This window comes from Mustela erminea, chromosome 1, assembly GCF_009829155.1.
Source record: "Mustela erminea isolate mMusErm1 chromosome 1, mMusErm1.Pri, whole genome shotgun sequence".
Taxonomy (NCBI): domain Eukaryota; kingdom Metazoa; phylum Chordata; class Mammalia; order Carnivora; family Mustelidae; genus Mustela; species Mustela erminea.
Genome location: NC_045614.1, coordinates 212,215,367 through 212,230,827, shown reverse-complemented (window position 1 = coordinate 212,230,827; position 15,461 = coordinate 212,215,367). Strand labels below are relative to the sequence as shown.

General features: G+C 47.4%; 1 protein-coding gene across 1 annotated transcript in view; it reads left to right on the top strand.

Annotated features, from left to right (window-relative positions):
* Nucleotides 1–15,461, top strand: part of HLCS (holocarboxylase synthetase) — a 206,719-nt gene that overhangs the window by 55,385 nt on the left and 135,873 nt on the right. Inside the window, exon 6 of the mRNA XM_032354736.1 lies at nucleotides 1,926–2,197. Coding sequence (XP_032210627.1) covers nucleotides 1,926–2,197 — 272 coding nt within the window. The remainder of the gene's footprint in view (nucleotides 1–1,925; nucleotides 2,198–15,461) is intronic.

Here is a 15,461-nt window from a genome sequence, read left to right as displayed (position 1 = left end):
AGGCCGTGTTTCTACACCACCCTGGTCCCGTGATCACGCCTGCTGAACGTGACAGTGAACCTCTGTTGTCTGAGCCACACTGTCCGGATTCACGTGTCTGATCGCCTCAAAATGTCTCTTCCGGCTCCACTGTTCAAACAAGAGTGCGGTGAGGAGCCACTCTTTTCATTTGATCGAGTCTTTCGAGTCTCTCCTCCTGCAGACTTGCACCACCCGCTTCCGCCCCCCGGGGCCTCTGTAACCTTGACTTGCCCATTTGTTCTGTGCCATGTCTCACCTTCTCGATTTCTTCTGATTTTTTCCTCCTGACGTTATTTAACTTCTTCTTCTGTCCTCTGTATGTTTCACCAAGCAGAAGTGAGTTTTAGGGGTGCCTGGGTGGCTCAGTGGGTTAAAGCCTCTGCCTTCAGCCCAGGTCATGATCCCAGGGTCCTGGGATCGAGCCCTGCACCGGGCTCTCTGCTTAGCAGTGGGCCGGCTTCCTCCTCTCTCTCTGCCTGCTTCTCTGCCTACTTGTGATCTCCGTCTGTCAAATAAATAAATAAAAATCTTAAAAAAAAAAAAAAAGAAGTGAGTTTTAGTGGTACGCTACTTGAATTTAGCTCAGTGAAGTTTCATCTTGGAAGCTGCTTCTCTGTGGCCATGTGCACCTGTGGGGCGTACCCTTGTGCTAACAGAAGGGCACATTTGTCTTCTGAAAGGCCTGGCGTTTGCGTGAAGGTGGCCTAACAGCCCGGATCTGTGTTTACTGTGACTGTCTGATCTGAATACATTTGGTGTTGGCCTCTCGGGGTGATGACTCCCCTGATCCCACAGTTCCCTGGTTTCCCACCTCCTAGCCCACTCCAGAGGGAGGCCCTCCAGGGCCTAAGAGGAAGTCACAGGCTTCTGGGAGGCTCTAGGACCCCTTCTTGCGGTAGAGATAAGAATAGAGAGCTCCGTTCTGGGTGAGGCAGGGTTTCTGGTAGGTTCTGCCTCCCTCCCAACCCCCTGGACTCGTATTTGGACAAAGAGAAAGCAGCTGTTGGGTTCCCCATCATTTCCCCATGGGAAGGTCACGTTCCTCCCTGCTGGTGCCCTGTCAGTGGCTGGTGGGGGTCAGCTTGTCTAGGAGGGGAGGTAGAGGTCCTCCAGAGTGGGACAGCGAATGCTCCTTAGTCCCTTGTCTTCTGTGACTCCTGTCAGAGGCATTTTACAATATTTCCCCAACTAGGATAATGGATTTCCTTAAGGCATGAAAGTTTAAAGCTGTACATTTTCTGCAAAAGGCACAGACTAGAGAATTACTAATGAACTCTGACCTGGAGAAGACTTTTAAGGATTTGGGATATTATGTAAGATAGAAAGTTTAATAAGGTGCTGTATGTATTTCTTTGGATCGTGGCTTCTGAACAATTTACTATTGATTCTTGAACAATGTGGGGATAAAGGGACCCCCTCCACCCCGCCCCCCGCCAGTGCTGCCGAACGCCCACAGCATATAACCTCGACTCCCCAAAAACATATAACCTTGACTCCCCTAAAATATATAACCTTGACTCCCTGAAAACTTAACTAGCCATAGTGGACTGTTGACCAAAAACCTTACCAGTGGCATAAACAGCCGATTAACATGCATTTTGTGTGCTATGTATTCTGTACAATATCCTCACGAGAAGGGACGCTAGAGTAAAGAAAAGGTGATGAAGAAAAGGGTAAGAAAGAGAAAATACATTTACAGCCCTGTACTGTATTTACCGAGAAAGGCCTGTTGCGTACACTTAATGTCTGCTGTATGATCGCACAGACATCCAGAATATGTTCCCGCAGCTCTTACTAATCATGACTTAGGAGGTACTTACATTACCGAAATGGTGTTTTAGGGAAAGTCTACCATCTCCTCATGTACTGCTGAATTACAACCTTTTCATTTCTTTCTAACACAGGAAATCTGGGATCCTCTTAGGCAGTGGCTGGGGAAGCATGCAGATCCTGAAGGAGTCATACAATCCAGCAAGCTCTCCCTTAAGTTTCTTTCATCCTACACGTCTGAAATGGAAATCACGCCATCTGCTCTACCTGTGGTGACTGATGTGGAGGCCTTCTCTTCGGAAAATTTTAACCTAGACATCTACCGACAGAATCTGCAGACTAAGCGACTCGGAAAAGTGATTCTGTTTGCTGAAGTGGCGCCCACCACGATGAATCTTCTAGACGGGTAAGTTCTGGCCAGACATGGTGCACCTGTCGGAGGAGCCCAGTGGCGTTGACTGTCCCGTCTGGCCAGTGCTGGGGGAGAAGGGGTAGAAACGAAGGAGAACTCTCAGTGAGCCCATTAGCAAGGGGGAGTACCCTTGTCCTACAGGGGTAAAACGTAGGAAGAAAAGCTTAAAAATGTTCCTTGATCCTAGGTTTGTATTTGAAAGCAAGGGGATTTTGTGTCTTGTGACCTCTTCCCTTAGTGGTTGGCCTTGCAGATGATCCTTGGAGAAAACTATGGAAAAATATCTTTAAGCAGTGGTGTTATTACACAGGCCATCATTTTATTTTTGTGTTGTTGTAATCAGCATTCAACACTTAGTGGAAGATGTTCTGCGGGGGCATTTGGACAGGCATTTCAACGACACACGAGCTGTGTTCGACTGAAACGAATCAGAAACTTTGTACTTTTGGAAACCCCTTTTGATATGTTCCCTATCCAGTACGTTTTACAGGCTCTCTCTAATCCCATTTAAATATTCGAGATTTATTCTTACTGAGTTATCTTTCTTATGTTTCTTATGTTTCATGGACTTTGATTAAAGTTTAAAAAATGGCAAACAGATGAAAGGAATTTGTTGTAGTCTTAAATTAGTATTAACCAATATTCCTTTTTGAGATAGTTCGTTTAAAAAGTTGGCTTATAGAGGGAGTGAATAAAAAACGCGTCTTCCTGGGATGCCTGGGTGGCTCACTCATTGGGTGTCTGCCTTCAGCTCGGGTCATGATCCCGGGGTCCTGGGATCGAGCCCCACATTGGGCTCCCTGCTCAGCGGGAAGCCTGCTTCTCCCTCTCCCGCTTCCCATGCTTGTGTTCCCTCTCTTGCTGTGTCTCTCTCTATCAGATAAATAAATAAATCTTTAGGGGGAAAAAAAAAGCATCTTCTTCAACATGGGACTAAAATTTCAGGAATGTAACCCCCCCGGCCCCCGCAAAACCCCACTGGATTCACAGTTTCTGGGCATTTTCACTCATGGACTCTACAATTAGATGCAGACATAATTCACCATAGGGAAATATTTTAGTCTTTCTTAGTAATTTCTGGAATTTGATCATATGTTGACATAGAATGATGAGATCAGCTTAGAATTTTCTTGACTGTTACCCTCAAAGCCATGGATGGAGCGGTTCTGTGTGACTCGTGTGTAGAGAAGGCATTCGTGGAGCGGAGTCCGTGGGGCGAGGTGGGTATAGCCGGCGGGGGGCAGTGGGAGCCGTGGTCGTGGACAGTTTTTGTTTGCTGTGTTATTTTGTGTTGTCATAGGTTCCTTCCCTCTCCTGCCTCTCCTCCTACCTGGTCCCCTGCCCTCCTCTGAGAAGGAGGAAGCCTGTGTTTGTATATGGAAGAATCATTGCTTGCTGCCGGGAACTCTGTGATAATCCTTTGGTGCCCGGGAGAACACCATTTGTATTGAAAAGGTGACCTATTATCATCATATTTTCCAAATAAAAAATCAGATATGGCATTTGACATAAGATTTTGGAAGATTAAATTTTGATGGAGAAATATTGGCACATCATGGGACGCCTGGGGGGCTCAGTTGGTTAAGCATCTGCCTTTGGCTTATCAGGATCCCAGGGTCCTGGGATTGAGCCCCATGTCGGGCTCTCTGCTCAGCGGGGAGTCTGCTTCTCCTTCTCCCCCTCCCCCAGCTCATGCTTTCACAATTTCTCTCTTTCTCTCAAATAAATTAAAAAAAAAAATCTTAAAAAAAAAAAAGAGAAAAAAAATGTTGTCACTTCTTGCCCATTATTGTTGGGCAATAAGTGAAGAATATTTTATGTTGGGACAATCTTGAACCACTGGAATTACAGTCTCTGAGCTCGTGTAGTGGGCAGTGATTATGAAGCGGGCTGCAAGCCTTGAGTGGATGGCCTGTCCCCTGTGTCATCAGGCGGTTGGGTTTCCTTACACGCTGGTGAGCACTTGTTTTAGGATAGAAAAAAAATGCCGTGTAAATACACTGCTTTAGCACTGTTGAACAGTGGTAAGTTCCTTTTTGATACTGAACTTTTTTTTTTTTTTTTTTAAACATTCTGTCTTAGGCAACTTAAGTCTGTAAAAGTATATAGCTGAGCAGGACAATAGCAGAGTCAGAACCTTCTGTAGGATTATGAGTTTGTATTTTTACAAAAGAGGAAAATATTTTGGTTTTTCCAAGGGCGTTTAGGAAGCGTCTTTGTCTCTCTTCTTGCCTGGTCTCTGTAAAGCATGGAGAATGAAATAGCTTTGATGATTAATGATTAATCCCTCCGCTTGGCACAGAGCAGATCCCGCATAAATAAATCGTGGCTGTTCACCGAAACGTACAGATGTCCTCTTCCACGGCTCGCATGGCTTCCTTCCTAACTCGGCGAGATAAAGTTACTCACTGCAGCCTCGTGCGTCAGCAAGCCTGCTGAGCAGGGCCTGGGGGGTGGGGTGGGGTGGATGGGCTGTAGCCTTTTTTAGGAGAAGGAACTTGAAGAGGTCACCTTGATGCTGAAAACTCAGTTGTCCACAAAGGGACTGGGAGATGGATAAATGAAACGTAGGGCTTATTCCCTGCGAAGAGTAAGGCCAAGACCATTTCTTTTCTTCTTCTTCTTCTTTTTTAAAGATTTCTTTATATATTTGAGAGAGAGAAAGAGAGTGTGAGAGAGCAGAGGGGAGGGGCAGGGGGAGAGACAGAGAGACTGCGGAAAGACTAGCAAACTCCGCACTGAGTGGGGAGCCCGATGTGGGGCTCGATCCCACGACCCTGAGATCATGACCTGAGCCAAAGTCAAGAGTCAGACTCTTAACTGACTGAGCCACCCACGTGCCCCAGACCAAAACCATGTCTCTAGCTAATACTATATTTGATCCCACGGGGGCTCTCCTCCTGGAAGCAGTCTCTTGTGGTAATGATAATAATAATAATGACGTTAATAATAATAGTAGCTAATATGTATTGAAAGCTTTTATCTTCCAGACATTGCTTCAATATACTTTAAATGTATTGACCAGATTCATACGGTATTTTTTAGTGCCTAGGGTCATCAGAATCAAACTCTAGTATCATACCAGCATGTGGAAAGCTCCGTATCAGAATTTACCATATACGGAATTGATTCTGTGAACCGACCACATCCATAGGCCCGTTATGCAGAACAAGAAATTTCCAAAAGCATGTCCTGGGTTTGAACTCCATGCATGTTTCTGTCTTTGTATCGGTCACTTCTGTGCCTCTTTCCTTGGGGTCTGGAATAGAAATAAAATTTAAGTTAGATAATAGATATTTATTATAAAGCTTCCAAAATCTTTTTTCTCTGGCTCTCCCACCCACCTGTGGAGGAGACTTGTGGCAGCTAAAAATTGGGAGTTCTTTTCCTAAGAAGGGAGTGGGAAGTCCACCCTGGGGAACAGCCAGCAATGTCTGCCGCAGTCCCAAATATCCGTGTCGTAGCTGCCCCCCGCTCCCTCCATCTAAAACTCTCACCGCCTCCTCCAGGAAGGCAGCCCTACCAGCCTGCTCGTTTACTTCCTCTCGAGCAGATTCCGGATCTCGGGGGATGGAACCTTCTTTGGCAGTCTCCTACTTAAAACAGACGTGTTCTCTGCCTCTGGCAGATGGGGACCGTGGACTCTCCCGGGGCAGGGAGAGGAAGGACGCCCTCCACAGGCGGTAGGTAGGTTTTCTGGTCGTGCCCTTGGGCCTGGTGTCCTTGGGGTCATGACTTTGCCTTTTGGGAGGGTCTTGAACTGTAACACATTGAGCTGTGCATCAGAGGGATGGGCTTCTGACACCCACTCTCAGTGAGGGTTTGGGGGTTCTGAGTATTATTGTTCTTAGGGTGAAATGGCAGCCTTTTAGGTCAGCCTTATGGTTTCTGAAGAGATAGAAGTTTCTGAAGACTTCGGTAGGCCTCGAATGATTCTGTGTGAAAAACCAACAAAGCTCTCACCAGGAGTTGAGATTTTTAGCCTAAAAACTCTGGTCTTTTAATGGCCCTGATACTCTGCCCAACTCCTTCTCTCTCAGTCCAATGGCGGGTCCCTTGGCTGAATGAAACTGTGCCAGGGGTGATCCCTTGATGGCATCTTTGGCGCGAGGCTGCGGACTGTCCGTGGCGAGGCGTCCGTCTTCCCACCTGTGGGTGCTGCCGGTGCCGCCCAGAGGCTCCAGTGCAGCCTGCTGGTGGCCGGCCGTGTGTCGCATCTGTTTTCTTTTACATCCTTTGAGCCCGGCCAGCTCTTGGGGAGGTCGTGTCTCTTACAGGGAACTTTGCTGAGCGTGTCAGGGGTGGAAACACTGTCCTCGTGAGTGTTCCGAGCTGGTCCCTGTGATGGTATCGCTTCTAACAGCTGCACGGTCTTCCTCCCAAGCTCTAGACAGCCAGGCTCCTAGCAGGTGCTCTTCCGCTGTTTGACGGGAGCCGAGTCCACTTACGAACCTTCGAGACGTATGTTCTCATCTACCGTTCCCTGCCCCGATGACCCTCCCTCTCAGGCTGCATTTCTTGTGACCTGCGAGAGACCGGAGCCTCGACACACTCCATCCAGCTACCAGCCTCTGGGGTGGTTAGGATTAGACAGGCATCCATCCATGTCAAAGGGTTTCAAACTGGTTTGAGCCTTAGGGTTATTTCTCTGTCCCATAAACCAGAGAGGCTGAGACGGGCAGCCCAGGTCAGCCAGCGTGCGGCCCACCCTGTCAAGGCTGCAACTGAGTTCTCGGCCCCCCTCAGCAAGTGGTACCCCAACATTTATGTTCTCGTCTTAGCCAGCACTCGGGAGAAGGGGTGAGAAGGGTGTGGCTCCACTCTTAGGACTCCTTCCAGAAATCACTCATGACATTTTTGTGTATATTCTCGGGCTGGGATTTAAGCACAGGACCATATCCACCCACAAAGAAGGCTAAGAAATAAATGTGGTCTTTATACTCAGCATCCACGAATCCACTGAAAATTGGGGTCTGAGCACTAGGGAGGAGTGGAGAACAGATATGGAGGAGAATTAGAAGCCTTTGTCCCGAGCTTGTACTTTTTATTAGTCAGACTGTTCAGAAAGGTAGCTGGAGGCCTTTAAATAGCATTCACGTCGTGATAGCCCCAGTGCCTCCAAGGTCTAACATCGTGGCTGCAAACAGTTACTCGGATACTCACACTGATTCTGTCTCACTGCTTACTCGGTGTCGTTAGAGGTATTTTTCTTAGGTCACTAGTGCAAATCTAGGGCGATCTGGAAATTTCTCTCCCGACAGACAGTTTGGAGGGCACCGTCTGTTCTTCTTTGGCTATAAACCCAGCTAAGCTACCGTGGCCCCGAGACAGACGGTGAAAGTTTTCATCTGATCTCCAGGTATGAAAGCAGGCAGTGGCGAGAGCCCCTCACCACCTCCCCTCTGCCCCTGAGCTGGGAATGTTAAAGGTGTCCGTAAACCGGGAGAGGGGCAGGAGCTCGGGGGGAGGGAGCAACCAGGGGAGATAAGGCAGCTGCTCCGAGCAACTAAATCAAGGCAGTTGAAGGGCCGGTGGGCTCGCCTTCAACATGTCAGCGAGTGCTGGTCCCCTAGTAGTCACACTTGGCTCAGCTGCCCACCGAGCCATGAGGACGCATAATTTCACCCTGTGTTCCCTGCTCCAGTTGTGCTCCCTGGCATGTGTTTCTGACCCTGAAATATGTTTTCTGCTGTGTCGTCATGGTAACCTTTTGGATGCGATGCTGGCTTTGATTGCCATTCGACACCTTTCGTTTTCCTTCTGCCCAATTTCCTGGTAGGTTTTCCTGTGACCAGTTAGCTCAGCGAGCTGGATGGAGTCCCAAGGACATGGGCTCGGTACTGCATCCGGGCCAGTGAACTTCACTGTGTCCCCCGGTCACATCCTACAGCTGGGCACCCCGGAAGCTGTTTGTAGATGTGAGCTACAGGTGGTGGTGGGGGGCCTGCACCGGCGGGTGCGATAGGTTAGCACTGTCCATCGCCGGCATGGAGAGGTGCGGCGTGGTTGGGAAATCACCTTCTGTCCCATCTTGTGAGAAGTCTCTGCTGTGGGGAAGGCATTAGACGAGGCCGTAGAGCAAGAACTTGGGAGTAACTGAGTCATGATAATTTTGGAGTTGTCCCTTATTAGATTTTGACGTATATCATCTTTTTTTATGACTTTCACGGAATCGCTGTCAGATACTGAAGTAATGCATATGTGAAGCCACGGTTTGTGGGGAGCCAGATGGCCACAGACTTGTTTATACTGATTTCCTCCAATACTTATATATTCTCAGTAAACAGACCAAGGGCAGACTCATTTTTATTTGTAAAGAATAATACAGATTTCCTTAGTAAATACTTTTTTTTTTTTGAATATTGTTTAAGTCCCTTGATTTCTCCGGCTTAAGTTGGCCTTCATTCACAGAGTAAGCGTTTATGGCGTACCTTCTCTATGCCAGGTACTGTGTTAGGCTCTTGAGGGAGAATGATGGAGAAGGGTGCCCTGGGCCTTACAGTGCATTGGAAGAATCAGCTCACCGTGCACATTCAGCTCGGACACGTTGTGTGCACCCTTCTTGTTCCGAGTGCGAGGGGTTTGGGCAGAGAGAAGTGTGCAGTCGGTAAGGTGATACAGGGAGGAAATAGACTGGTCGGTGACTTTCTTATGAGCCGTTACTGTGTGTCAGTCATCATTCCCGATGCCATAAATCTCCCGGTCTGGTAGGGAAAATGCCGGAACTGAAGATTTTATCACCATCTGGCTCTGTAACTAGGGCAGTATCCTTTCCCTGGGCCTTGCTCTCCTCAGCTGTGAGATCTGGGGCGCTGGACGCTCCCATGATCGGGTCATCTTCCCGGGTCTGCCTCTTCCAGCAGCCAGCCTCTCCCCAGCACCTCTGGAGAGCTGAAATGGTTTTGGCAATTAGGCTCCCTTCGCATGGGAGACAGTGGACTTCTGCGAGCAAAGGGAACGAAGAGGAAAAGCAATCCCAGCACAACATTTTTGAAAACATTTTGGGGGAAATCGCACTGGGGAGAATGGCCACCATCATTTGAGAAAGAGTATTTTTGTTTCAGAATCTGGGGCCCGTGCTCGCTTTTCGCCTCTCTGCATGTGTGTCCGTTCAGTCCCAAACATCTCTCTCCCCTCTTCTGCTCTTCTCGTTCTGCTCCCCTAACCCGCTCTCCTGCGTGCCCTCCTCCCCTGAAGTCGAGGCCTGAGAGACAGAAATTGGGCTGGAACTAATTTAATGGCTGAGTGACCTCACAGTAGAGAAACAGCCGGATCCTAATAGGGGTCTTTGTCTACATTTCCACCCTGGCTGGTAGCATGCCAGTCAAGAGTCAAGCGAGAGACACAGGTGGAAGCGATTAGACCTGTCATAAGGTTTGAAAAATTGATTCTGGAGGCGAAGTGAATAGATTGAACTTGACAGTGTTGTCCTAAAGATTCTAAGGGAAAATTCTGTAGTTTAATTTGAAATCCCTTGATTATTCATTAGCTTTCCAGATGGCTTTTGTTGATGTTTTACATATTAATGCCTGTATTGTGTTATTGGTGTACTCTTAATGTGCACACAGGTAATGAGCGAAGAATAAATACAAGGGCAAGTGTCCCAAATTAATGGGATGTTGGTGTAATTGTGAAATAAAGGGTTTTTAAGAAGTTGATTGCTTTGGCGTAATTAGTGTGAGCTTTTTTTTTTATAGGCCAATTTGATACTTTTAAAGTGAAAATTATTGGAGAATTTTAAAGAAACCTTCATTTTAATGTTTACTTCTAAATTAAGGTTTCGTATATAACTCCAGCCTTTCACTCCAGAGGTCACGACTGAAGGGCTGGCTCTTCTGGCAAGTTCTCCATCAAATGCCTTTTTTTTTTTTTTTTTTTTTTTTTTGCCCCAATTCAACACCTGAATAAGTTAACCTCTCACATGCCACGCTCCTGGAATTGAATTATGAAGTGGCCCGTTATTTTCCCAGAGATGCCTCCACATTAATTTCTAGTGCTTTAGGATGTTGGCTTTCACGTCCTGTAGCTGATTTTTCTTTTTAACTAGGGTGAGCTCAGTTGCTCGGGGTGCCATTTTGTGGTAGTGACAGCATGTGCTCTCTAGGGGGCGCTTCGTTAGAATTGGACCTTCTTTGTCTCTCTCCTACCGTTAAGCACATTTAGTGGTTGGATAACCTGAAGCATCCCAGGTTTTACGGTTCAGAAGAGTGAGGGAGAAGGTCACTGTCCAGGGAAGCCATGTGAGCGGTGAACATCACTGGTTTCAGGGGCACACAGGACGGGCTGCCCAGCCATGGCAGGGTTTCTGCCGTGCACCCCACCCAGTGGAAGCTCTTCTTCGGGCGCCTTCTCCCAAACACACAGCACAGTCCTTCCATGTTCTCGATGGTGGTGCTTTAATCTCTTGGTATACCGGATTTCCAGAACAAACAAACAAACAAACAAATAGGAAAAAATCAGACAAAACCACAAACAAAATCCCTAGACACGATGGTAAGGTATCCATTGTGGGAAATATTTGCATAAACACTTAGTTCCCCATGGTTCACTCCCTTCTGATTACTGAGCCTTCTGATTACTGAGGATAGACTCTTGGTTTGACCTAGGGGCTTAGATCTTGGGATGGGGTATTCCTGTCCTGGGTTGGAATTCCACTTCCCCTTTTACTACATGAGTGACCTTGGGTAAATCAGAAACCACGCAAGCCACTGTTTCCTCATCCGTGTGATGTCCCTGATCCCAGGTTCTGCTTTCTTCATCAGCTGATTTCTCTTCAGCACCAGCCGTGTGCAGGCCTTTACAGTGGACTCTGGGACCCGGTGGGGAAAGACAGCAGACACGTGACACCTTCCTTCTAGGAGCCTGCATCTGCCCCGGGATCCGGGGAGGTGGTACTGAGACTCGTCTGCAAAGCTCCCAGTACAAAGAGTGCATGTTGATCGCACTCTCACTATTCTTTTAAAGATTTTATTTTTTATTTATTTGACAGGCAGAGATCACAAGTATGCAGAGAGGCAGACAGAGAGAGAGGGGGAAACAGGCTCCCTGTGCACAGAGAGCCCGATGCGGGACTCGATTCCAGGATCCTGGGATCATGACCTGAGCCGAAGGTAGAGGCTTAACCCACTGAGCCACCCAGGCGCCCCTCTCACTATTCTTTAAACTTCGGAGTCATTCATTGTTTCTTTTGAGCTCTTCGGTGGCAGTGCCATGAGTGCCCGTGAAACAAATCGGCATCGTCTTCGCCCCCGATTGTAATCCATGTTTTCTTGGGGTGGAGTTTTTGTGGAAGATTTTGGCAGCTTTTTCTCGTCATGCAAGAAGCATGAGGGCTCATCACGAGTTACTTTTTTTGCCAGCAATGGTTTGTTTTAGTCCAGCTTTTCTTGAAAGATGAGAAAACATAGTCCGTTTTCTGTGTTTGTGTTACTCTTAAAATACGTGGCGCCAGTTACCCCTCCCTTTTTAAAGCAGAGTTATTCTTTTTTGAAATCTTCACAATTTATCGTTTGTACAGATAACAGTAGTCATTTGGAAAGAGCCAGAACTTCGACTCTTTGAACATTTTCATCAGTCCCACATCTTCCTTGAGCCCCCAGACCTCTCGCACTGCTTGGAAGTGCGTGCATTTGATGTCGCGCGATGGTCCTGAGTGGCGTTAAACACCTCGCATGCTTCCTACTCTGCAGAATGGCTTGCTGGATACTATACTTGACATTCATTTTGTCAGATGCCTCTGTTACTTCGAACGAGTGATAAAATAGGGGATTATTATATTACATTATAATATTATAATAATAAATACTTTATTTCACAAAAGGAAATAGAGTAAGGTTTGGGGCTGGAAAAGGCCTCCAGTAAAGAAGGTGATAGCCGATTCCCAACTTGTTTCTCCCCGGTTCAGATGTGTCTGAGCCAGAAAGCCAAGGGCTGGCTGCAGTTGAGACGTGAGCCGTGTCCTGTGACGGTTGGGAATGTGTTCACTCTCAGTTACTGAGTGCAGAGGAGTGGTTTCTTAGCGACGTGTCCTGGGAGGGCCCAGAGTGGGCGGACGAGAAATCTGGCTTACACTGGGCAGGGCACCCCGGGATAGTGACAGCGTCACAGGCCCCCGAGCATCGTTGGCAAATTCCATGACTTCTCATCTTAAAATATATAAACAAACTGTCGTGATGCCCCCTCATAGGAACGGCACTCATGTTGAGAGGGTCAGAGGGAGGTTTGAAATGGGGAGCCCTTGCCTCGGTGTCTGATATGGAGCGGGAGAGGGGTGCTCTCTCCAGTTGGCGACTGCTGACAGCCGCCTCCTTGGAAACTGCGAAAATGAAGATTGAGAATGTGTCCCCATGTTCTCGTGCCAGAAAAGATGCATGGCAAGGAAGCAGCATTTTGAAAACTTGTTTATGTGACAATATGGACAGGATATCCTGTTAATGAAAGAAGTCAGATGGAGAAAGATTAAGCATTCTGTGCTATCACTTCTGTGTGGAATCTAAAACAGCCAGAACAGAGGTAGAATGGTGGGGGTGGGGGGCTAGAACAGGTGTTGTTTAAGGGCACAAGTTTGCGATGAGAAGTCCTCAAGCTCTCAAATAAGTCCTCATGACCTAATGCACAGCACGGTGAACGGAGACAACAGTACCATATTGTGGTCGTCAAACTCGCTTCAAGACTAGAACCTAACCACTCCAACCCCTGAAAAGAAAGGATTAGTAATGTGAGCGGCACCTGGGTGGCTCAGTCAGTAAAGTGTCTGAGTCTGGATCTCAGGGTTGTGAGTTCGAGCCCCATGTTGGGCCTGGAGCCTATACTTAAGACAATAAAATGAAACAAAATGAAAAAACAGAAATGATAAGCAATGTATTAGAGGTGCCAGTTATCGCCACGATAGCAATCATACTGCAGTATATCCTTGTATCAAATTAACATCGACATCTCCGATGTATATACTGTATTATGTCAAATATACTTCAGTTAAGAAAAGTGAAACTCAGTTCATGAATTAACATTGGTTTCTATGTGGAAAAATTTTAAATACTCTTCGAATTTGGTGTTTGTGATCCTTCAAGTATGGCCATTTACCTGAATACACGGGGGGAGGGGGTAGAGGCCGAGCTGTGGGGTCAAACATTTGTTTTAGTAAAAATGTGTTAGGTGATCAAGCAGATCTTTTCCCCTCGCCCTGTTCTGCATACCTCTGCCCCATTCCCCTTTCTCCCCCAACACGGCTTTGTGACTCACTTAGAAAAATTTCTGTTTTCCTTTCCCATAAAAACACTTACCTGCTTTGGAGGTGAGGGCTGATTTGCTTTCATCTGCCCCTTTAAAATCTTTTACACACCTACCATGTGTCCAGACACACTCGGAGCTCTGAAATGCCTTTGTTCCTGCTTTCTGTTTTGGAGAGAAGCGTGTTCTGTTTCTGCATGAGGGGCATTCCGTCACCCTGAGACCCAGACACCGCATTTTTTCTGCATTGCACAAGGGGTCATTCATCATTTTCATTTTTCGTTTGGCTCTCCCACAAGAGTATTCAAATTAGTGAGGAGGAAAATGATGAAGTCATTGCCTGGCAGAGAAGCATTTTTTCGGGATGTGGGAAGGTTAGGGAGACAGAGAGGAGAGGAGGGGCTCCTCATGAGGTCTGTCCCGACCTCTGTTTCTAGCCTTTGGTTCCGGAGGTCACCTGGATGCTACTGTGGTTTTCACAGGTTAAAATTGGCTCATAGGTGTGTACAGAAGTTACCCAAAAATGGAAGTACGCGGTGGGACTGCAGTGTCAGTCACCTTGGAAGCTTAGGCTGTAATATTATCTGTGTCGTTCCCACACACCAGCTGTGTGATGTTGGGTGAACCCACCGAATTCTCTGGATCTGTTTCCTTATCTGTAAAACGAGAGGGTTATACTAGATCGGTGGCTTTATCTTATGTATATCTATGTTGAGCAGTAAAGCCCTGTTTTTACAAGAACTACCCGCCTGTACAGATGGGGCTGGGGAGCCTTCTAGAGCCCACGTCTCTTAGGGCATGGGTGTGGGGACCGCTAGCCAAGAAAGTACCAAGTTCCTGTCACCTGGACACTCGGGCCCAGCTGATGGGGACAGTTAAATCTTAGTGGCAGGCTGACTGGTTGGCTGGACTTCCTTTCCTTTCTTCTTTCTTTTGTTTTAAATTTTATTATTTTTTTTTAAAGAAGGAGCTGTATGTATGCCAGAGGGATGAAACTTTATTTTATTTATTTATTTATTTGAGAAAGAGAGAGAGAGAGAGAGCATGAGAAGGGGGAGGGTCAGAGGGAGAAGCAGGCTCCCTGCTGAGCAGGGAGCCCGATACAGGACTCGATCCCGGGACTCCAGGATCACGACCTAAGCCGAAGGCAGTCACCCAACCAACCGAGCCACCCAAGTGCTCTTAAATTTTAATTTTAAGTAATTAATTTATGTAAAAAGATTTTATTTATGTATTTAGAGAGAGAGAGAGTGGAGCGGGGTAGGGACAGGGAGAGAGAATCTGTGCTAAGTGTGGAGCCTGACGTGGGGCCCGATCCCAGGACCCCGAGATCATGACCTGAGCCAGAATCAAGAGTCAGATGCTTTACCCACAGCCACCCAGGCACCCCTGGGCTGTTTCTTTTTATATCCTGCCTTGTTTCAAGAAGATCTAAGGCAATGGGGATTTTAGTTTATCTGCTACGAGATAAGGACTGTCTCCTCCTGTAAGGTACAACTGTATGACAAAGGGATTATACAGTGTTTCTTTGGTTGTTATTATATGTCACGTCAATGTTATACGCGTATCGTTCGTAAAACTCAGCACCATTCGGTGTCCCGACTTCCCCAGACTGACAATGAGGATTGAGTGACCGTGGCCCCCCTCTGGAGCCCAGGGAAACCTGGGGGGTCCCCTGCCCTGTGAAGCTGAGTGGCTGTTGTCTTGGTGTGATTATCCACTGCTTCTTCAGATGTCTCCGGTTACAGATGAGTGATGTCTGAGAGGGGCCTCTCTGCTGGACTAGCTTGGGTCTCAGATGCCCAGGCTCCAAGAGGGGATCTCAGCTTTGGTGGAGAATGCCCTTCAGTTCCTGAACCCCTTAGCAGTGCTCTGGGAGGGGAGGGGAGTGGGGGGGGCAGTGGTGGGAATGGGCTGGGGGAGATGGGGCAGGTGCATAGTTGTCTTCTATGAAGTCTTGGTCAACATTTCAGATTTTGAACTTTCATTGGAGCTCACTTGGCTCATGAACACAGCCTAGAACCAACCC